The sequence below is a fragment of the Chelon labrosus genome (assembly GCF_963514085.1).
Source record: "Chelon labrosus genome assembly, chromosome: 9".
NCBI classification, from domain to species: domain Eukaryota; kingdom Metazoa; phylum Chordata; class Actinopteri; order Mugiliformes; family Mugilidae; genus Chelon; species Chelon labrosus.
In genome coordinates this window covers 2951963-2974728 of record NC_140359.1, presented here as the reverse complement: position 1 = coordinate 2974728, position 22766 = coordinate 2951963, and the positions used below count along the sequence as shown (strand labels likewise).

General features: G+C 40.9%; 1 protein-coding gene across 1 annotated transcript in view; it reads right to left on the bottom strand.

Annotated features, from left to right (window-relative positions):
* The window catches only part of arid3c (AT rich interactive domain 3C (BRIGHT-like)), a gene marked incomplete at its 5' end in the record, with an annotated part of 56595 nt that extends 35587 nt beyond the window's left edge, over window positions 1-21008 (bottom strand). Inside the window, 2 exons of the mRNA XM_084552369.1 lie at window positions 20095-20751; window positions 20970-21008. Of these exons, the coding sequence (XP_084408495.1) occupies window positions 20095-20751; window positions 20970-21008 (696 nt within the window). The remainder of the gene's footprint in view (window positions 1-20094; window positions 20752-20969) is intronic.
* Between the last annotated feature and the right edge of the window lie 1758 nt (window positions 21009-22766).

Genomic DNA, 22766 nt, shown 5'->3' with positions numbered 1-22766 from the left:
TCAAAGAGCACAGCAGTGAAACTATTGTGTGTGTGGACGTTTTCAGGGTTAGAGTCACAGTTTTAGCTTTGTCCTAACTAATGTCAGGATGGAGCTCGGCTAAGCAAAGTAAGTCCGATGTTCCCAGACAAAGAAGAGCGACATTTTTCTCCCCCTCCTTTTTCCTTTGGAATTTACATGTTGGCGTTTATGAGCGTGCCACTAACCCAAGCAGTAAAGAACCGGAGCTTTGCCAAATCAACAGTAGATCCATGTGTGTGTGACCTTTTATAGGGCCAGGCAAGCCAACCCCAAATGGCTACCATTCCCATAATGCCATTGTTTTCACAGAGGAGTCAACAAACAACGCCCCCAGTGAGCAACAGGAGCCCCAGCATTTATCTCAACCCAGCTGCAGATGCATTGGCCATCGTTGATTCTGTCACATTTTAGCACATGCTTGAACTTACCTTACAGTCCAGCTATTATGTTAGACTATTTTTAATATGAGTAAAGCTTTAAAACAGAAGTGAAAAATCTTTTAAAACTGCAGATGGTTCAACTAACAAGTTATAGGAGTTTGGTATGACAAATCTCCTCTCAATTAATACAATACAATTCCAATCATTTTTGCTTCAAAAGCTAGACAAGGAACACATTTCTAAAAGTAGAAAACAAGACAGTGTGGATTTTAAAATGACTAGCAGTGATGCTCTCAGTTCAATGTCAGTGTAGTTGAATAAGGCCAATCTCTTCCTTAAAAGAGCACGTTCCCAGTGAAGCAACAAATATCTGAGAGAGTTCATAATGTTGGTGAAAACTTCTCACCACAGACACAGCCGACTGAGATCTGTGACTTGCATCTGCCATTTGCTTTAGCTCAGGCCATCAGATCAGAAAGCCAGATGAGACCTCATTTGTTCATTTATCAGCATATCTGACCAACCGTAACAGAAACGGCGTGTAACTGTTTCCCAGACAACTCACGCATTAACACAATACTTGTGATAAAAGCATAATTGCTGAAGTAGTATCAGGTTTTGCGTGTGTGGTTTCACTACTGTTATATCTGTTTTCTATACAGCAGCAGATAAAAAAAGCTTTGCTCTTAAATGATTCGTTCTTCCAAAAACTATCTCTCCGTGCAGACAGCTTTGGTTTAGTTAGTCCAACTTTTAGGGTATCTATCTCAGAGATTTCTGCCTCCACCCCAGCACAATGGAGATGAATGGAACATATTTATGATGCAAAATACAGTGTTTAAAATAACTCTCTTTTTTTTTTATTATTATTAAATGCTTTGTATGAACTATTGCTATGTTGTTACTGGATCGCATTTTGTAGCATATACTAAAGGTGCAGTTTGATTCATTTTATACGTTACAGTACAGTAAATTAATTTATTTATCATTGCTAAGCACTGGTGATCACAGATCCAAAGACCCAACAGATCTGAACTGAGCAAAGACTGGAGCACTCGAGTTCCAAACACCGCATTGGAAATTTTTCAGGACAGTATTAGTCATTGTGTTAGATTGTTTCCATAATAATAACATACATTTGCATAAAAAAGCAATATTTGCCCACTCCCATATTGATAAGAGAATTAAAAACATGTAAAATAATATCACGTTGTGTATCAGTTTGCATTAATTGCATGTTTTCTACGGAGAGCATGCCATTGATTGTGATTAAATACTGTATGTACTGTAATACTGTATTAAGAACACTAGTGTTTGTTCATCCTGTGCTGTATCTGCATAGTTAACACATATAACAGGAGGAGTGAAACCACATACGCTAAACCTGAGACTAATTCAGCATTTATGTTTTATCACAAGTGGTGTACTTGTGTTATGTGTGTGCCGTCGTCAAATCATTTTCAGTCCCGTGAACTGCATGTGTGTTGATTCATTCCTATTTGCTAACCTTAAAGCAACCTTGTATTTAAGTCCACCTGCAAGCACACATCTCCCCTTTGCCAAGGCTCTTGCCCTGGGCTTTTTCACTTGCCCGCTGGACTAAGCAAGCACCTGCTGTGGCAACCTCTTTGTGTGGGTTTTCATTTCTGACTGTAGTAGTGGCATTGCGTCCTGTAGAGGACTGGCAGTGACAGGTTGTCTGGTGACGAGAGCAGGGAAAAGTGGCCCAGGAGAAATGGTATTTGGTCTGTAGTAACTAGGGCTGAGCGGTAGCTGCTTTCAACAGACCAATTTGCAAATTGAACGTATCTACTTAAGGATTGCACCGCCCACCCCTGTACAGGAAGGGCCAAAATGACAATTTCTCAATTCAGTAAAACTTCATAAAACATATATGAAGAAGGTGCTTCATCACACCCCTAAAAACCGGAGCAGCTATAAACGGCTGCCATTAACCATTCGAACTGGCAAATTTGTGGGTCAAGGATTAGACTGCACAACCAATAAAGAAATGTTCAGTAACAAAACCAAACCTTATGTAATTCTATTTTCTGTGTCCAACCCCTCTCTGACTGTTCTCTGTTCAGTTCTCAACCCCCACCCTCACCATCCCTCTGTTTTCTTATACTTCTGCCTTTCATTACAGGAACCAAGGGGACAAGGGGCCAAAGCTTCCTGAGATGTGTCTCCATCCTGTCCCTCTCCCTTGGTTCCTCCACGACTAAAGACCTTGTCCATCCCTTCCCTTCAACCCCTCTCATCCCTCCGACTATTTCTCTCATGTTCTGTCACCCAATAAACTACCTTGCATAAATTAAGGTGCGGTCTCTGTTAATGAACATACCATCGATGACCATAAGGCATAGTAAGCAAGTGTTCAGTGCAAGCTTGACCATCTCATTATAAAACTCCGGTCTGTGCTGCCTGGAATCCTGGCAGGAAATACCAGCTCTGTGTGATGATGTGGCACGTTGAGTCATAAATTTAACCTTCCTCCCCCCTCCTCTCCCCGCTCAGTTTACCCCATCCCCCATCTCGCTTACCCATGTCCACTGACCTTCTCTACTTGGCTGTTATGCGAACAATGTAAAACCTGAATGCTGTCATCAATACTCAGCCTACAGTAACAGGTCTTGGTATAAATAAATCTTAAATAAAGTAATGAGTCTGCCAAGCAATTTCCTGCCATGTAAACTTGATTCATGGTCTGATTTGTCATTCCATTTACCATCTATTAGATTAATCAGGTTATGGTAATCCGATTAAAATCTCACCAGAGGAAAAGAAAAAATGCTACCAGGCTCGGCAAAGGGTAATGAACACACAATTCACTGGGCGAGACTGTGTTGGTCATGACTTCAACAAATAAATTAATTGTGTCTTGTTGCTGATCAGGATTTCAATCTGGAGTTGGGATGACAGACAAATTGGAGTGCCGTTTGATATGCTAGCAACATGCGCTACTAGAAACAAGCATTTCCATCTTGTGTCACAGTTGCAATTTACTGTAGGTATTAAACCAGTGGCTGGCAAATGACTAATTGTCAACTTGGTGTGACGGATAAACGTTTTAATTCATGGGTTCCTAGTTATTCCAAAAGGGAAAGCATGCAAGTCAGTGAAATTGAGAAAACCTTATATCTGAGAGAGTTCATAATGTTGGTGAAAACTTCTCACCACAGACACAGCCGAATGAGATCTGTGACTTGCATCTGCCATTTGCTTTAGCTCAGGCCATCAGATCAGAAAGCCAGCCAAACAGTGCAGGAGTACAAGCTGATGTATTTTTATTAGAATATGGGTCTGGTAACACACCATTGGGATTTCATTATGGAGCGTGGTTCAACTGATACAGAGGAAAAAATACCTCTGCACGCAACTGAATAGTCCTCCAACCAATAAGAGCCATTTCGTCGCAAACAAATTCAACTGCAAAGTATAAATAATCATGATTATCTATAGGTTACAGTCCAAACATTTGAAGACACTGCACTCTGACGTGTTGTCTGGTTGGTGCATGAAGTATTTCATCATGTGAAGTACCACGTGTTGAAACAGTATAAATATGGTAAATGGTCTTGTTTTTATAGAGCGTCTCTTTATATCTCAATATAAACCAGGAAATGTTACGTCACCCTACACAGAGCTAACCCACCGGGCTTTGAGACCACTGAAATGGGATGTAGGATTAGTATAGCAAGCTGATAAGCTGCCATGAGATGATAATAACCATATGGACACCTACGAGGTCTAAGCTTCAAGAATGCTACTTCTACTGTAAATTCAACTTTTACATGATTAATGGAAATGCATCCATCTGCAGCCTAAGAGAAGTTTGATTTCTAAATGTTAAGAAGAAAATGAAGCGTGTCCACCCCCAACCCTTAACATAAATGGTCAAAGTCTTATGCGCTAATCTGTTGTTTTAATCCGATGTTGATCCCTACGGTGATCTCTGACCAATTTAGCTATGTGGGAGCCCTAAGCAGCATTGTGATGGGTAGCGGCTCGCAAGTAGGTCAGAGGCTGCTGGACAGAAACAGTGTCCACGAGCTCATGTTAGATTTCACAGGAGTACACGCCAATTAAAAAGGATCACATTACATGGCACGTCCACATTCTTAAAGTTGCAGTGCCTGAATGACTGTGCACACCTGCCGTGTTCACGCAAGAAGAGAGCACAGACACATTCACATCTCTTATCACCCTCAAAGGTTGAAGCTTCTCTGAACAAACTCAGAGTGTCCAAATGTCAAAAGGTTTTTTCACTCGGGGCAAACTAATTTTGTCTTCGTAGGACAATTTTTGTACTAAAGGTGCTTCAGTTGAATTCTGGAAAACTGTCATTAGTTTTATGACTATATCATGTGACCAAAGTCCCATATTTTATTGGGACCTGTTTGTTGACCTTACTGACAACTACAACTACTAGAAATTTCTACAAAGCAAGTACATTTGCTCTGTAACTATAGGTCACGCATTGTTTTTTAATGGTATGCGAGAGTAAAGTGAAGGAAATTCATTTGTCAAGCACATTTCAACAGACATACAAAATAGGCTTTAAAATAGAAGTAAAATAAAACATTAAAAATAATAACACTAATAATGCATTAATGCAAATTCCTGTGGAGAGCATTTCATATGAATTGTCTTCCGATTAAAACATGCACGTTCTGTTATTATGACCTCACTCTGCACTGTAGTTTGGGAAATCAGGAACCGCACCAAATCCACACAAGTTACCTCCTGACGTGTCTTGAGTAAAACGGGCTAGGCAAGAACACATCCGGGTATTTGGACTGTACTTGATCAGATGCATACTTTGAATCAGAACAGTACTTGGGCAGCTACTGATGACATTTCACAAGAATACTAGTACAGACAAGAACGCAGATTGATATAGGCTCTTGTTTCTGCTTCCTTTCTGAATTACCAAGTACGCAAGTCCGAAGTTTTCATACTTGATATTGATAAATGCCCCCAAAAGGGTTTTTCGTTCAGCTTCAAAGTCCCACCAGATGCTTCTCTATTTGTGCCGATGTGTACTGAGTTATGAACTGAGCAGGAACCTTTCTGAGCAGCTGAGATGTTAATAATACAAACTTGAAAAATATCCATTTAAAACAGATATATATAAAAAAGGGTGATTAATTGGATATCATGCAATTAATCGCGATTAAATATTTAAATCTATTGACAGCCATTATAGAAATGCATCAGCCACGACAGGAGAATCCAAAAAAAGCTGAAACAAGTGCAACTGAACTTTCAGCTGAAGAGTTTTTTGAGGACATTTCACTACTCATCCAAGTCGCTTCTTCAGTTCTTCAAGAAACACTGTAAGTGCAGTTGCCCTCATATACCATGACCTGGATGACTGAGAACTTTCACAGACACCATAAGTAAAGTGAATAACATTTCCCAAATAGTTACAATCCAGTGTTCAGCTGGGAAATGTGCCCTGCAATATCAGAAAACAACAAGAGCTCAAAGCATTGACGAGGCACCGAAACGAAAGCGCATCCGCAAGATGCACAAGAACAAGTTTGATCTACAGAGGCCCCACCCTGCACCACAAAGGACCCAAATCATCTGCTGCCCACGTCCTGATGACAGACACCACAGGACACCCCCAGAGGTTCAGCATCCACACCCTGACAAGTCCAAGCCATTTTTCTGTCAGAGGAACAAACTAAACAGGCACTGTCTGCTTGTGAGTTATTTCTGCTTCATCAAAGGAATCTAAATCAATATTACACAACATAATAGTAGCAGCAAAGCTTACTCCGGCTCACGACATTCTTATCTGTTATTACTGAGTATGTGTGAGGGAAGGCTCTCTGAAGAAAGCCTCTGTCCACTAACATCCTTCCTCACATAAGCATGAGCGCCGCTTGACTCCAACAAAACAAGAGCATTTTTTTTCCCTACTGCTGACTCTCTCACAAATTATATAGGTCCCCCTTGGCTTTTTTCCAACAGGGTCAATATTGATTTTTCATTCCCATGTGAGCAACGCTGAATTATCTTTTCCATGTCCATCTCTTACAATGCTGAGACATTTGTCAGGCGACTGGATAGGGCAGGAGATAAAACTGGGCAAACAAACCCATTAAGATTTCTTTTTAGCATCATTAGGTCATATCCTGGACATGACGGGACAATGTGGTGCGTGCTGGCATCTTTCAAGTGTCAGGAATTATAGCTGCTTGTGTCAAACCTTTTCAGAAGCTATAAACCTGGATTCATTTGAGACAGTATTAATAACGACCTACATTTTCATTACCGTCCTGGTTGTGGGTGAATCAAAGTGACCAACTTATTTCCCCATGGCCCCCTGCCAAGCCAACCATAAATTAAAGCTCCTCTTGCAGCGCTGCTTGCCTTCCTCTGTTTGTACAATGTGTTTTCTCAAGCAATCTCCACAGAAGAAAACAAAGACAGGAAGTACAACTGTTTCCTTTTTTCGCACCGAGGAATCCATAAGCACATTAAGAACTATACCTAGTTTGTATTGATTTTAGCTGCACTTCAGCTTGAATTTACTGAATGCTTTTCTGACCCTGTGAACAAAGAACATGCTTCTGGCATGAATCTATCAATGTTACAATTAAAATGACATTGGAAATATGTTTTGATTGTATTTACTGCTTATTGTCCGCGAAAACACTTTTCTCTTTTATTTGCGCCATCGTCTACTATTCATCACCATCGTTTCAAACACTGAATGTGTGTATTACGGTGTCTGTAGAAAGTCTGGACTAAGGACCATGCAAGACATTTCCATATGCTATCAAGCCAAGGGATTCCTCTGGAACATTTCAATGAAAAAAAGACACACAGATGTACAATCCTGTCATGCTCAGATAACTATGATTCACATCTTGAAGGATATTTCCAGAAGGTTCATAGACTATTTTGACTATCTGGACCAGGGGAAATATTCCGTACTAAGAGGTTGGCATGAAGACTTCATTTGTATCAAAGGCACAAAACACAAAGACACTGACTTTGTTGCCACAAAGCTTGGTGTTAATAAAGTGTCTACAACAGGATTCTCAGAGACTTAACTTCTGGCGTGAATGTGTTCTTTTAGGATTTGAACTGGCTCCTCTTGGCACTCATTCTCTGTGAAGCCACACATGAAGCCAACTATAGGAGATGTCCAGTATTTATCCAGTAATGCTGATTAAAACGCCAAAGGTCCTCAATCTGACAGTGTGGTGAACGTGTAAACTTGGAGGTAATGGGCTGAATGAACTGCACTGTTGATTAATGTGCCTTTTTGTTTGTGATTTGGAGCGAGTGTTTTTTAGTGGTTTTAGTGATTTTTACTAGCCTGGGAGCCAGACTGACCGACTTCCCCCTGCACCAAATTTTTGCAGAGGAAAGTTGGTCTGGAGTCGCTCAGTTGGGAACTGCTTAAGCTCCCAGCCAAGAACCGCCAATCCAAAGAAACGGTTCGGGCGGGCTTTGTGTGCATTTGTCTGCAGAATGTCAGGCATGTTGATAATACGTTCCTCACACAATCAACTGTCAACGCTATCCATGTAGTTGTTCTGTATTTCTGCCAGAGGAAGTATGCAACTCTACACATAAATGTGCAGAGAAAAAAGAAAACAGCAGTCATTGTGTGCAGCCGGGAACACAGAAAGCTGATGGGGCAAGGAGAACACAAAGAGAGGTGTTGCCCGTTGTAGGAACAGCTAGCATCAGCTGGTGGAAAACGGTCTGTTACCAACCCTGAGTCCTCTCCTGAACCCTGCCACTACACTGACTGCTGTCCCATACTGTCTTCTACTAGTTAGCTTGCTTGTTTGCTAATTCCTCCCAGTGAACACAAATCCTCACATCTAACGAGTGCATAACTAGCGAGGTTTCATAACTTTTGTTGATTGTAGTGTGAATGCAGCAGGAGGGTTCGCTGATGTTGTTGACGCCATCCGTTTAAAAGTCAACAGATGAAACAAGCCTATATGATTGGCTGATGTGTCACAGTGTCATTAGAGTGACAAGGTGAAGTCACGTGGCAACAACAGCCGGACGTCAGTTTGATGCTTCATATTAGACCTCTGTTAAAAATGAATTGTGGCTTGTTGTTCTAATACTGCTAGTATGAACGCACCATTGCATTACTACTGCTGACTGCACATGAAGAAGTCAGAAATAGCTTCCCTTAGGGTAGGGTTAGAGTCTAGGATGTGTCACTTGTCACAGCATTTACTTGTATTCAAATATCTCAGTTGTCATCCATCCATACATTTTCGTATGCTTAACCGAGGTCAGGTCACGTTGGGAACAGGCCAAGCAGGGAATTCAAGACATCCCTCTCCCTAGCAACACATTCCAGCTCCCTCTTCTCCACGACAGTCCAATACAAACCACCTGTCCATCCTCTGCTGCATTGTTCACTTGTGAACACCAACTCCTTCGCTATCACAGCTTCACTCTTGTAAATTTCCAACCAGCCACAAGTTGAAATCGACCAAAATGAAATAAATGACTCCTCTTACTTCATAAGTAAGTCTTTTGTTTGAAGAATGCTCACACAACCTCTAGCTATTATTGTGACTGAAAACAGAAGTGTTGTATGAAGAGAATAATGTAGAGCTGTTTGAACAAATACAACTGAGCAGAATTGCTTGAAGATTACCATCAAACAACAGTTTCTGCAGATGAAGACCGTTGTGGAGTGATGTTGGTTTAATCATTTGTACAAGCAAACACACCCTGGCTTTCAGCTCATTGTTGGATGAAGGTCAGGTAACACAATCATTAGATAGTGACTGTCTTCTGAGCCCCTCATCAGGGCTGTCGATCAGTTAGAAAAGCAAATTAGTTCAACAATTTTATGTCATTCATTTTCGGAAGCTTATAATCCTCAGCATTTTAATTGATTTACATTTTTTATAGCAGCACGCGGGTTATCTTATGTGAACAACGGATTTCAAAGCTTATACGCTTATTTTTCTTGCACAAACAGAAATAACTAAATTAAGGAGATCTTTCATTCACTCAGAAGGACTGAAATTCAAAAAAAAATATTCCAACATCCAGCACTTCTCTCAGCTCTGTATGGTTCTGATTGCACTTCTGATTACCATTGGTTTTAAAAACCAAACAGCCAACTCTAGCCTGCATTGGAAAGAAGTTTCTAATGCTCTTTGACCATCTGTTTTGCAGTTTGAGCTAACTGTAAATACCCCTTTACAAATCCAGCAGACACAGTATCGTTCACTGGGAGTGGTATTTGTGACCACCTGATGAATGCACTCTATTTGTTTTTGGGCTTTAACATGTTCACAGGCTATGGTGCCTACTGTTTGCAGGTGTTGTAAAAGCATTAAGGTCTACTCACTGTCACTGTTGCATTGTATTGGTCAGGTATACTGGAGTCTGCTGCTAATTTATTTTCTTGCACTTGAAGTGAGCTGTAACTGGACACTTTGTCTCCATCTCCACTTGATGGCTTCCCTTTCTTAGCGGACTGACCGGGGAAGCTCTCTCACAGTGTCACCTCACACTTCTCTATCAACCAGAGAGAATATTGTCTTCCCGTCAGGCTTCAGGGGTGCGAGAGGAGGGCATGAAACATGACCAGAAGCTATTGTTAGGCTGATGTTGCCCTGTCACTTGGATTGGGGGAAGGGACGGAGGGTTGGGGTTACTGACCTTGTGAATCCGAAGCTCTGAACTGCCATTTGTAACTAGATTTTCCAAATCCAGTTTATTATTTTTTTAATTTATCTTGAAGGCAGATCTCACTGCACAGTAGCAAAATAATGACAGACAAAGAAAGAAATCACTAAGTCCTTTCATTTTGCATTTGCTTCTTGGATAAGAAGCAAAACAATTGTGTTTTTAATCACGTGTCAGGAATCGAGGAATTCTGCCAAAAGAATACATGTAATAAAAGCTGTGACCAACAACTCCATACACTCCTCAAATGTAACCACTGAAGGGTATTAAAAAACAAAATCAATGCAAAATATCTATGGAGTACCCGATGCAAAGCACATGCAAAGAAAGCTGACATCAAGGAAAATGAAAACACAATTTGAACAAATTCAAACTCCTATTTTTTTCCAGTGTCTTTCTGTCTGTCTGCTTTGTTTTCCCGCACACAGTTGATGTCACTCTTCTCGTATTTTTCCCACTATCCACCACATTATGTCAAGGGAGCAAAGGTGTATGCAAGACACTATGAAAATCCTCAGAGAGCGGCATTAAGCGAGAGGTTAACTGACTTATGTTATACCTGATAACTGTGGCCCACTGGCCCGGGCAGATCATCTCGGATAGGTCAAGATTACCCTCAATCTGGAGCAGCAGCGGCAGCAGAAACACTTCAACGAGGCTGCTAATCTGCAAACACGCGTCTGTTCCGCTATCTGACGGGTGAGTGTGTACGACAGCAGTGCACTGATACAGAGAGGCCCCTCCAGCTTCAATAGGAATGTAACGGCATGTATTATGTGCGTGCACACACACCTGCACAAACACGCTAATCTATGACAGGAGGTAGAACAGATGAACTGGTATGGTGTATCTCTTTCTTAGCTAGTTGCCTTTTTTTTGTATTATCGTCCATGTCCCTCTTGCTTCCAAAATACTCTACCAGTTGATGTTTCAGTTCATGTTTGGGGTTTGGAGTTGACGCGGCACCACGTCAGGACAGGACTATACAGGATAATACTGATGTATTTCTGATTACAATCAGCACAAGTCCTAGAAGTTAAATCATATTCAGTGTATGCTAATTAATGGCAAAAACACCTTTTCTAATTACGCTCAATAAATCTAAACCTTAGTTGAACAGTAATCATTTTTTCAATCAATAGATTCGTTGGCTTAAAAAATAATCGTATGTTGCAGCCTTAGAACTACATTTGTTAGCAAAATCTTTAGTCAAGTAGCTGCATCCTTTATTTGATGTTGTTTAATTCTCTTAAACTCTTAATGCTATATCCTGCCAAGTTCATCTGCAGATTAATAAATTAGGGGAGAGGTTAGCCATGGTAGAGGTTTAGGTTTTTGATCATGTTGCTGTTTTAACAGCCATTTAAATGTCCCTGCAGCAGTAGGCAGATTTTTACAGCTGTGAGACACACAGCAAGCCTTGTTATTTAGTCAACTATTCAGTCATCTTTTCTCCTGTGTAATCAGTATTATGTTTTTCCCCGAAAGACTATTAAAGCCGCTACATTGACCCTGTGTGTAGCGGCTGCAGATAACAAATCCAGGGCAGAAAATTCACTGATTCCTCAATATACGTGACCTTCAACCTCATTTGCATTCACAATAACGGCCTATTCAGCAATTTTCTTTTGGTCCAGTGTCTGTGATCAAAGCTGTGCAGTCAATGACTTGAGATTTGCATGTGCCACTTGGGTAACTGCCCTGAGCTAACAAGACTGAGCCGCCTAGACATTGATAGACAAATGCCAAGCTAGCAAATTAGATTCTGCAATAAAGCCTGTGTTTGTAAGTCAAGGTCTCTGTGTTGTATTGACGAGGCTCTGCCGTACCAATTCTTGTAAGATGAGGAGTTTAGCTGCCGGCGTGTCTTCAATGGAAGAGTTTTCCTCAGATTTCCTCTTAAATAAATTAGATTTTAACGAAAAACACAGTTATTAAATGTTCTGAAGCCTGCAAGATGTATTATATGACTGATTTAGCTCTATTTTGAAGCTACATAGGAAGGTGTCCCACTGCCTTTTGCAACTCATTACATTCTGAGGATTTTAAATCTCTTTGTCACTATGCGCAATATAAAAGTTGAGCTGCCTTTAACTTTTTTTGTCAACACTGGTGAGTTTCTTCAAATATTTCAAACAGTGGCTGGGATAGCCCTAGTTGCACTCGACTAAGGAAATGTCACAGAAAAAGTCTATTTATTCATAATTTCATAATAACACAGAGTGAAATATGGTCCAGCGTCTTTCCACAGCAATTTTCACTTTCCACAGTAGGGCTGAGTTTAGGAAGTTTAAATAAAAAAAAAACTAAAAAATAAGAAATTCAGATTCAAGTTGATCTTGATTTGAATGATCCGATATTGATTTATAAAATCCTCAAATCAATTATTTTAATATATGCCATTTCTTGCAGTCTCTTGGAAATCATGCAAAACCACTGGATTAAGATTAGTCCACCAGTGAGGAGTTTCAAAACCATGGCGGAGTGTGACAACAGAGAAGAGCTGGACAAAAGTGAAGCCATATACAAGATGTGAAACTAGCAGTAAAATATTGTTGAACTACCGCAAATCTCTTGTTAGTTTGGTAAAAATGTCTTTAATTACTAAGCAAAATAGTTTCAAAACTAAAATATCTCTAAATGAATCAAGTTTGTGAGGAAGTGAATTTTTCAGATTCCCACACATTTATACATTTATACGTTATCCTTTTTTTATCACATGACAAATGCTGCCAAATCGCCGGTGCACATACAAACTATATCATGCTGATATGTGTGCATAAGTCATTCCACTTAGGTGCCATAACCCATGTTGGGAGGCAGTACATCAATCTACTGCATTCCATCTACTTTAATAATGTTTGCAGCAATAACATGATCTAAAAACTGATGTAAATATGCATGCCGGCACAAGATAACACATCACCATGGTGATCCTGAAGGCCAACATTGCCAAAAGCAAGTCCGATATGCAGCAGTGAGGCAATGTTTGCCCAATGTCAGGTCTCGTAAACAGTGAGGGGGGCTTTTGCAAGCAGCTGTGGTAAATTCCAGGCCACTGCCATTAAAAAGTAACACCCACATCGAGGATGGGGAGGGTGTTTGAACAAGCTGACCCTGCCCCTGTTTTAATGAAAAGAGAGGAGCCATTTGCAGTAAAAACAAGTATGTCTCAATGGCACATTGTGCCAAGCCCACATTTCACTTCATGACAAATTCCAAGTCCCTTCCTGCACTGATAGAGAGCGAAATCCAGGCACGCTGGCGACTCGGCACAGGAACTCGCATGGGGATGTGTCTGTGAAGTTGACATGGATTAAGATGTTTACCCTCAAAGAGCCTATAAATGCGAGTGTGCAACAGAAGATCATCGGACAATTGAAAAGTTTGAAAACACCTAAAATGTAAGAAAAATAGCCTTAGCGTTTTGTTGATAATGATTACAGATAATCTTGATAATCTATAGTCACTGATTTCTAGCTTCCAAAGGTATTTTTATGTTCCATATCACTGGAAACTGTAGACTCACATGGTTTCAGCAATTAGTCAGACATGTGCTGGAAAATGTATTTAAAATCAAAACAACTAATCTCATCCATAAAAATGGCACAAAATCTTTTAAATGATCGAAGGTCTCAAAAAAGTAATATTTATTAGGGCTGTCAATCAATTCATATATTTAATTGCAATTAATCCCATGATCGTCTATAGTTAACCCGCAATTAATCACAAATTAATCGCACATTTTTTGTTTCTGTTCTACATGAACCTTTTGTTTTTGTTCTACATGAAGGGATATTGTTCAGGTTTTTAATCCTTTTATTAACATAGAAGTGGACGATTATGTAAAGGTGTGTTATTATTGCAACCATCCAGTCCACAATAGCCTCTGGTACTGCGCGTTCAAAATATATCCAGTATGGTCTGCCTCTGGTGAGGGGTGGAAGGCTGTCTGTATCAGCTGTGTGGTTGGTCAGCAAGAAGAAGCATGTTTGGAGAAGCATCTGGCAGGAATTTGAAGCTGAACTTTCCATTCAAAAGACATTACTGATGCATCACTTCCTGAGTTCCCAAAGTACATGTCTGAAAAAATATCTCTGTATCAGTTAAGACCTCATTCTTCTGCTTTGGGATCAAAGCTCTACTGACCTTCATCTTGCTATGTCTCAGGACTGTAATGCACACTATCACAGAGCCTAACTTAACTGACATTGGGGACTAGTCTGCTGTTGCCAGACTCAGTCAGTTCTCATTAGAATATGAGTCTGGTAACACTCCATCTGGATTTCAGAGAAAAAAAAATATCTGTGCACGCAACTGGATAGTCCTTCAACCAATCAGAGCCATTTTGTTGTTAACAAATTCAACAAAAAAATCAACTGTCAGTTCCTGGTGAGGGGCTGCAGCTGCAGCGCTTGATGCAGAACTTTCAGTCATATGTTTTCCAACAGCTTCATGACAGTGGAAGGAGTTGTGGCGCAACAGAAATGTGCCTCTTTCTAAGAGGACGTCCCTGGCAGGTTTTATGGTCACATTAAATCGGGTGGTGCAGGGGTGCATGGGAAAGGAGGAGGGTGGGGCTGATTGTTTTTCAAGATGAAACCTTTCAGTGTTTTCATGTTTTCAGCCAAATATAAGAGAACAACATCAGTGACAGATTTCACATCTCGACATGATTTTAAAGCTTTAGGAATGTTCCAAACGGTCTACTGGAGTAATCTACTCATTGCTAAATCTGGATAATTTGGACAACTTGTTAAAGAGTCAGTGGGAGGAAAACTTGGGGATATAAAGATGGTTGAAGGGAAGGCCTATATCTTCCATTCCTCTCAATGTGTTAGGGACATATGGTTGGTCAGTTCAAGGTCATGCATTGTCTTCACTGATCTATGGTAAAACCAGCTAAATTCATCCCTAATGTGGACTTTTTGTGTGATCGATGCAGGTGATCACCAGCCATGCTTACACACATGTTCTGATTTTGTCCAAATCGTCTGGCAGTCAATATTTAAAACCCTATCAGGGGCCCTGGAAGTACCCATGGTACTTACTGCAATAATTGGAAGAGCAGGAAAAAACAGTCTTTGCATCTATTTTAGCAAGACAACCAACAGTGCTACTTTACAGTTTGTGCACCCTTTAGAATTTTCTATATTTCTGAATAAAAATAACTCAGTGGTGCAGATTTCCACACGAGACCTGAAACTAGACAAAGAGAACCCAAAATGAATGTATGAAAATGAATCTGTGAGATGCAAAAGTAAGCGAACCCTCATTTTCAGTATCTGGTATGACCCCCTTGTGCTGCAATAACAGCAACTAAACATTTCCGGTAACTGCTGATCAGTCATCCACAGCGGCTTGAAGGAATTTTCGCCCATTCTTCGGTCTGGAACAGAGGTAATGTCATCTGCTTGTCAAATTCAAGCTGGTTCATCAATGAAGATAACACGCCCTGGCCCAGATGCAGCAAAACAGGCCCAAACAAGGACATTACTACCCACATGTTTCACGGACGGGATGAGGTACTGATGCTGGAATGCAGTGTTCTTTCATCTACAAACATGGTGCCCCTTATTGAAACCAAACAATTCTACTTTGGCCTCATCTGTCCACCAAATATCTTCCTAATAGTCTTCTCACTTGTCCACATCATGTTTAGCAAACTGCAGATGGGCAGAAATGTTGACTGTGCTCAGAGGTTTTATGGCGTATTGCAACTATTTCTAACCTTCACAGATGATACGAATGCCAGGGACAGATGACATTGACCCTATGTTATATATAGCTGTTCTGTCTTTTTTATTATTATTATATTTTTTTATTTTTTTATTTTATTTTTTATTCCTTATTACCAGTTTATTATTACAGCTTTTAGTTTGCTGTGAAACACCATTTTTGAATATCACATTTTATAGATCATGAAAACTAATACTTTAGCTTTTGGACTGAAAATTACACCACACTGACAAAGACATATGAACTAGTCTTGACCTTTACTCTGATACTGGTCTCTTAAAACCTGCTTTTAGTGAAATATGAAGTGTTAATTGTCAGCATTTTCAAACACACACAAGAGGATCACTGTGCTTTTCTAAAAAAAAGCCTTGAGATGTGACATTTTATTTCCAGAGAATATGCCTCAAAAGGCCCTCGTACACCACATAATGTGTGACGATAGATAGTTTTGCAGTGTGGCTGATTTGAGTGGCAGGGGGAGGGGGAGTGAAATCATACACCAGCAGAGCCGGAGCTCCCTCCTCCACCGCTTCTCTATAGTTGCTGGAAAAACAAGCTGGAGGACGTACAATCCACAAAAAGGAGCGGCTCCCCAAACACAAGCCCTCATACTGACATGTTAATCATGTGATGGTAGCATGAGTGTCTAATGCTGCCCGAGTTTGCTTTAATGTCTGTGAAGAATTTTAAGCAATAATATAAAGCAAGGACTTGTTTTGTTGGATTTCATTGTCATCTACTGTAACACTGACCATGGAAAAATCTTAAAGCACGATTTTATCAATTTGGATCTGTGTAGCTGACACAATCACTTTTGAATATAAGTTAGTTCCTTCAAAATTCAAGTGTGGAACCAAAAAGACAGAGTTGTCCAAACGGGAGAATCATCACCAAACACGACAAAACAGAACACGCTACCATTCAGCTGTCAGTTCTTTATGTTGAGCCCTAAAATGCAGGAAAATCCCTCTACCACCGCTGTTTTGTCTTAAATACCATTCGCATGAGAAACTTAAGATGCAAGCAAATAATTTTTTCTATAATTTTATGTGGTATAAGGTACATCAGAACATTAACAAAACTGAAATTCAGGAAATAATTGTCACTGACAGACAGTATAGTCTGCATCAGTCATGGCAAAGGTGGATAAACCGTGTGAACACCAAGAACAAAAACCGAAATAGGTCACTGTATCCCTGATAAGGTGTCAGTAAACCAAACCAGACACTGAAACACAAAACATTCCTAAAATACTCTCCAAATCCGATACGATGAACCAAACAGAGCAGGATTCACACACGAGACAGAACACACAGATGCAAACGAACGCATTCCAAACTCGGAAATAAAGCAATTAACAAAACACGTACTGAAAATGTGGGCAAAAAAAACAAAACAAATCAATACAGGCAATCCAGGGAATTTATTTTACTGTTTCTGTTATCTGCGGCATTTGTTTGATGAAGATCACATATGTTAAATGGGAATTTCTTTTTGAACGCTGGGTCATGTCACAAAGATTCATACTTCACCTGGGAGACAAGACAAGGATGTCCTCCCTCCCTCTTTATTTGACATCCTCATTGCAACAGCTGCTTGCAGCGGCAACATGACAAATCTAGCCGAATGTAGAAAGACTCATTTCTTATCAGAACATGAGTCTGGTAGCACGCCATTTGGATTTCATTAGGGGGCATGTTTCAACCGATACAGAGAAATGAATACCTCTACACGTAACTGGATAGCGCTACAAGCAATCAGAGCATTTTTGTTGTGAACAAATTCAACTCCACAGCACTCAGATTACGTGTATGACTACGTCGCTGTTACTCTTTTGTCTTTCACCACATAAAGCCCACCCAAATGATTTAGCTGGCCGAGCAGATCCTTTGGCCACTCACACATCGGATTAGGAGCACAGTGCACAGTCACAGCATTTTCTTGTGTATGCGCATTGTCCTTAGAGCACCACAGAAGTGCTAAACGGAAATATATATATATATATAGTTACTATATATCCGAAAATACTCAACTGAATCTGTCCAGAATTTTAAAGCAAATGACAAAAGCACTACACACACACTATGGGTGATTTCTGAACCTTGCTTTAAGCGCGGCATGATGCTTTCTGTACAACTTGCAGAGATTTACCGCCTGCTTCCATAATTCCCACGCAGTGAACACCACATCTGCTTTAATCTCAGTTTAATACAAAATAGTCAACAAGGAAAAATTGAAACAGGCATGTCACATTAACACAAGAATACAGCTTTTTGCAAATTCCTGCAGGCTCACACATGCACACGAACACGCTTCTTAAGAGGGAGAGAGCATGGCCGGGTGTGTGACAGCACGGGATTTCTGTTTGTGTTTTGTAATAGCTTGGCAACGAGCCGCCTCTCAGCCACACACACACACACACACTCAGACACAACACGCAGCCAGACTGGGAGATCCCTGCACTTTTGGGTGGGTGCCAGAGTGCAACACCGTTGGGTCTTTTATTTTCTGAGCCGCTGCCAGAACTACCACGCAGTGGCTCTTTTTTTATTGTTATCTCTACCAGGCAACTTCCTTTTGTTTTTTCCAAGAATTTCTTTTATATCCCATCGTCTCTTCTCTTTAGACTATGTGGCACGTCGTCTCCGGCTGTGTCATTAAAACCTGCCCGTCACCATTTTTGCACTGTAGAATGTTGGGCATAAAAAAGCAGATGTCAATAAGCTGAAGATTTTTAACAATAAAATGTGCATTTCCCAGCACTGATAATGTTTTTGAAGTCTACAGAAGTGATCCATGAGCCACTCCGTGTTTGGTTCCGATCAGATTAAAATTTCTCCGCCTCTGTGGGGCCCTTTTTTATATTTAGCCCACATCTTGTTCCTATTTCCAAAGATGCATTTACTGCCTTCAAATGTGGTTTTGTTTTGCAGCTTTAGCATGCTTACTATGCTGGCTCCACTCTGTCTGCCGAGCAGCCATAAGCATCCTTTTATTGTCCCATGACCATTACACTCAATGACTACATACAAATGACCCCCACAATGACTGCACATCCTGAGGAATCTTTGAGGCGCATGCCCTACTTTTACCAGGAGCATGCATACTTGTTAAAAATGTGAGTTTTCAACAAACAAAAAATAATGCTTTCTAAAGACAACAATGTGCATCTTAAATTATTCTACAGTAGCTCTACTGATGACTGAATAATTTGAGCATGGAACTCCTAAATAAAACACGGATGATGCTGATGCCGTGAAGAACAATTCTAAATACGCCTTTAACCAATCAAAGTTGCAAAGAGAAGACAAAGGAACTGAAGGATGAGCGCTCTGTCCACATCTCGCTATCCTCCAAGCACAATTGACCCTTTATTGAGGCTATTGGTTTCTGCCCCTATTTAAATTGCATTTCCATGCATTGGGGTTTTCTTTAATGTGCAGAGCTAATGCAGTCGCTAATGTGCACATCACATTTGTGGGGCAGCCTGCGAATGATCCGCCATAAATAAAAGATGACATGGAGCATCCACAATCGCTCAGAGAGTATAGATCTGTCTGCCGCGGGCGGGAAACATACTCAGACAACTGTATGGCAATCAAATAACTTACTGTTATTAACTAGCCACTAACAGAGCAAAAAGAGCCCTTCAGGAGAAAGGCCTGGAGTGAAGCCTATGTTCACAAGAGACACTACAATTATTAAGGATTTATAACTGCTTTAATATTGGTTAACAGTTTATTCACTTATGCTTTCTATGCCAATTATAAGCCAATAATAACAAGAAGGACAAGTAAAATGACTTTTAGTCACCAGGTTATTAAATAATCTTATTACTATTAAGCTTCAGGAATTAAGTTTTAAATTAAATCCACATTATTATTATATGTGTTTATGACTGACAAATTAAAAGGGCTGACACAAATCACACTCTTTTAGTGCCTGCTGTATAAATGATTGAATGATGGATCCTTGATTAAATCCTAATCAGGTTATATTTATGTTCATCCTTTGCAGATTTTTTTGGAGGTTAATGTTTGTAATGTCCAGTCAAAGAGAAATGTAAAAACGGAATGGTTATGTGGTTATTCAGTTCTTATTAGTTAATGACTTTATAACCTTTGACCAACGCCTCAAGTTACTTTACAAACTGTGCCATATTCATAAGTCTTATTTGGGCCACTCGTGCAGAAACTTCCCAGACTGAGGTGTTGTGCAGGAGGTGAAGATGTTCCGTGGATCAGCGGTGCCTTACCTGCTTGAACTGCTCCTCATAGGTCCACTCATGGTGCTGGGACTGGGGGTGCGCCGGTGGAGACTCTCCGCGCCGGGCCGAGGCAAAGGCCGCCGGGACTCTGGCCATGAGATTCATCGTGGCACTCTTCGGAGAGAGACAAGCCACCGAGGGTTGCCGGTGCTGGTAGTGGTTTAACCCGACCGCGACCCCGTCCTCCTCCGCCTCATCCTCCTCCTCCTCTTCATCCGCGATCTCCTGCTCCTCTGCGTCGTCTCCCTCCTCGCCCCGCTCCTTGTCGCCGCTGCCCGGGTTGGAGCCGCCGCGCTCGTCGGATCTGCGGACCTCCATGTGAGAAAACGTCAACCCCGGGGACGAGCCGCCAACTCCGGCGGCCAGGGCACCGCGCACCGCCGCCTGGTAGTGGCGGAAAGCCAGGGCTTGCTGGTGGATCTGGGTCTCCACCATGGAGCGGAGGTCCTTCTCTTTCTCCGCTTGCCGGAGCTTCTCCTCCAGGGCCAGCCGCGCCGCCTGTTGCCGCTGCAGGTTTTCCATGACCGCCTCGAGCTTCATGCCGCCGCCGCCGGGCTGGTGAGACTGTGACCCGGGGAACGGGCAGTGGGAGGAGGCGGAGGGAGCCTGGAGGGGAAGGCTGCTGGCGGAAGAGAAAGAGCCTTGCTGCGAAGAGAAAAAGATGTTAAATATTACTTTAGAGGATTCAAACTCTCAATGAAGTTCATGTTTTCTTACTTTGAAGTAGGAAAAACAACATGTGGCTTAATATCCGTGCATAAATGAAGTGCGCAAATGCAAAGTTACCCAGAGGGTGACATTGGTTGAGTCCACTTTAAAGTTATAACAGTCCAATGTGATAAATAAAGAGAAATAAAGCTTACCAGAGCAGAGTTAGTTGCTATACTTGTGTTGTCGACCATGCTTCTCTCAGTGAGACGCGCTGAAATGTCACTAACAGGATCTAGAGGAGTCTTCTCTTCAGTCCAGGTAACGTCCCGCAGTCAACATCCAGGTGGCCTCTTTGGGTCCCGGGCTGAAGAAGAGGGCTTTACTTGAAGTGTGTCTGAACGCCGGAGCCCCAGACTGCTCTTGGCAACAAGTGGCAGCTGTGGTGAGAATGACCTCTGGAGGCAGAGACGAGTCCTCCCGCTTCATCCGGCGACGCGTCAATACCGAGGGACACAGCAGAAGACATAGCGCACTGCTCCGGCCAGAGCTCACCACAAGTTAGGGAGAGATCAGTCATTCATTAAATATTAGAGGAGATAAACATCATCATTCCTCTGATATGTGACAATCCTTGTTTTTCTAAAAGTAAAGAACAAATGATATTATTGCTTGGAACGACCCATCAGAAATAAATGTATAATTTATAACTTAATTATTAATGAAATAATAATAATATTATTTAAGTCAGGACACTGACATTAAGTTCTGGAAAACAACTAAGGTCCCGCAAGACACGGATGTTTTTGAGAAAAAAAAATAAAATAAAAAAATAGGTTCACCTTTAAAACAGTTGTTTTCCAGCTGTTGGTTAGTATTAGTGATTAAAAGGCAGTATAAAGCCTCTGGTGTGTGCAGATGCAACAACCAGGTCGCATTAGAAAATTCCGGATTCAAAAAGACACAATCAGATGCATCTTTCATAAAAAGAAAGAAAAAATCTATGCAAAACACTGACATTAACCTGGGAACGTTCTAGAAAACATTCCCAAACGTTAAAACAGTTTAAGCCGTGCAGAATAAGAACGTTTCTGTTTTCTGCAAAAAAAAAAAAAAAAAAAAAGAAAAGAGAACAGAATTGTTAGTCATATGGTTACTGAACAAAGTGATGACAAAACGATGGTACAGTTGTCAAGTGTCTATTTTTACTCAGTCAGACCTTCTTCAGTTTTTGTTGTTGTAATAATGTGAACAGTTTTTTTTTCCAGGCGCTGGTTAGTAGTACTATCACTGTTTACTGATACACGGCTGCATTAGAAAATTCAGAATTCTGATAATCACATGACATTTCTGAATTCCATACGTATATTTATATTAAATGACATAACCTTAACATCCCTTTTTTGTGGGATATGATTCATGTTTGACGCTGACCACAATCCCCAAGTGATGTTTCAGGAACAATGTCATGTGACTTAGATCGTGTACTTCCACAGCAGAGTCTCAGCACCAGAACTGACAGTTTTCAGCGTCTAAATACAATGCTGTTTTCTTTTGCTGTCCCCATATACCTGAGTTCACCCTATAGTTTTTTTCTCTTACCTTATGCTATTTATTTTAGGAGGGGGGCATGTTTTGCTGCATCTGGGCCAGGACAGCTTGCTGTCGTTGATGGACCAATGAATTCTGAATTATACCAGTGAATTCTAAAATAAAATGTCAGGACATCTCTTTGTGAGTTGAATCTGAAGAGAAACTGGGTGATGCAGCAAGACAACAAGCCCAAACACACAAGTCTTTCTACAAAAGAATGGTTAAAGAAGAACAAAATGAATGTTTTTGAATGGACAAGTCATAGTCCTGACCTTAATCCAATAGAAATGTTGTGGAAGCGCCTGAAGCTAGCAGTTAATGTGAGGAAATCCTCCAACATCTCAGAACTGAAACAGTCCTGGACTGGGGAATGGGCTAAAATTCTTACAAGCTGCTGCAGACAACAGATCAGCAGTTGC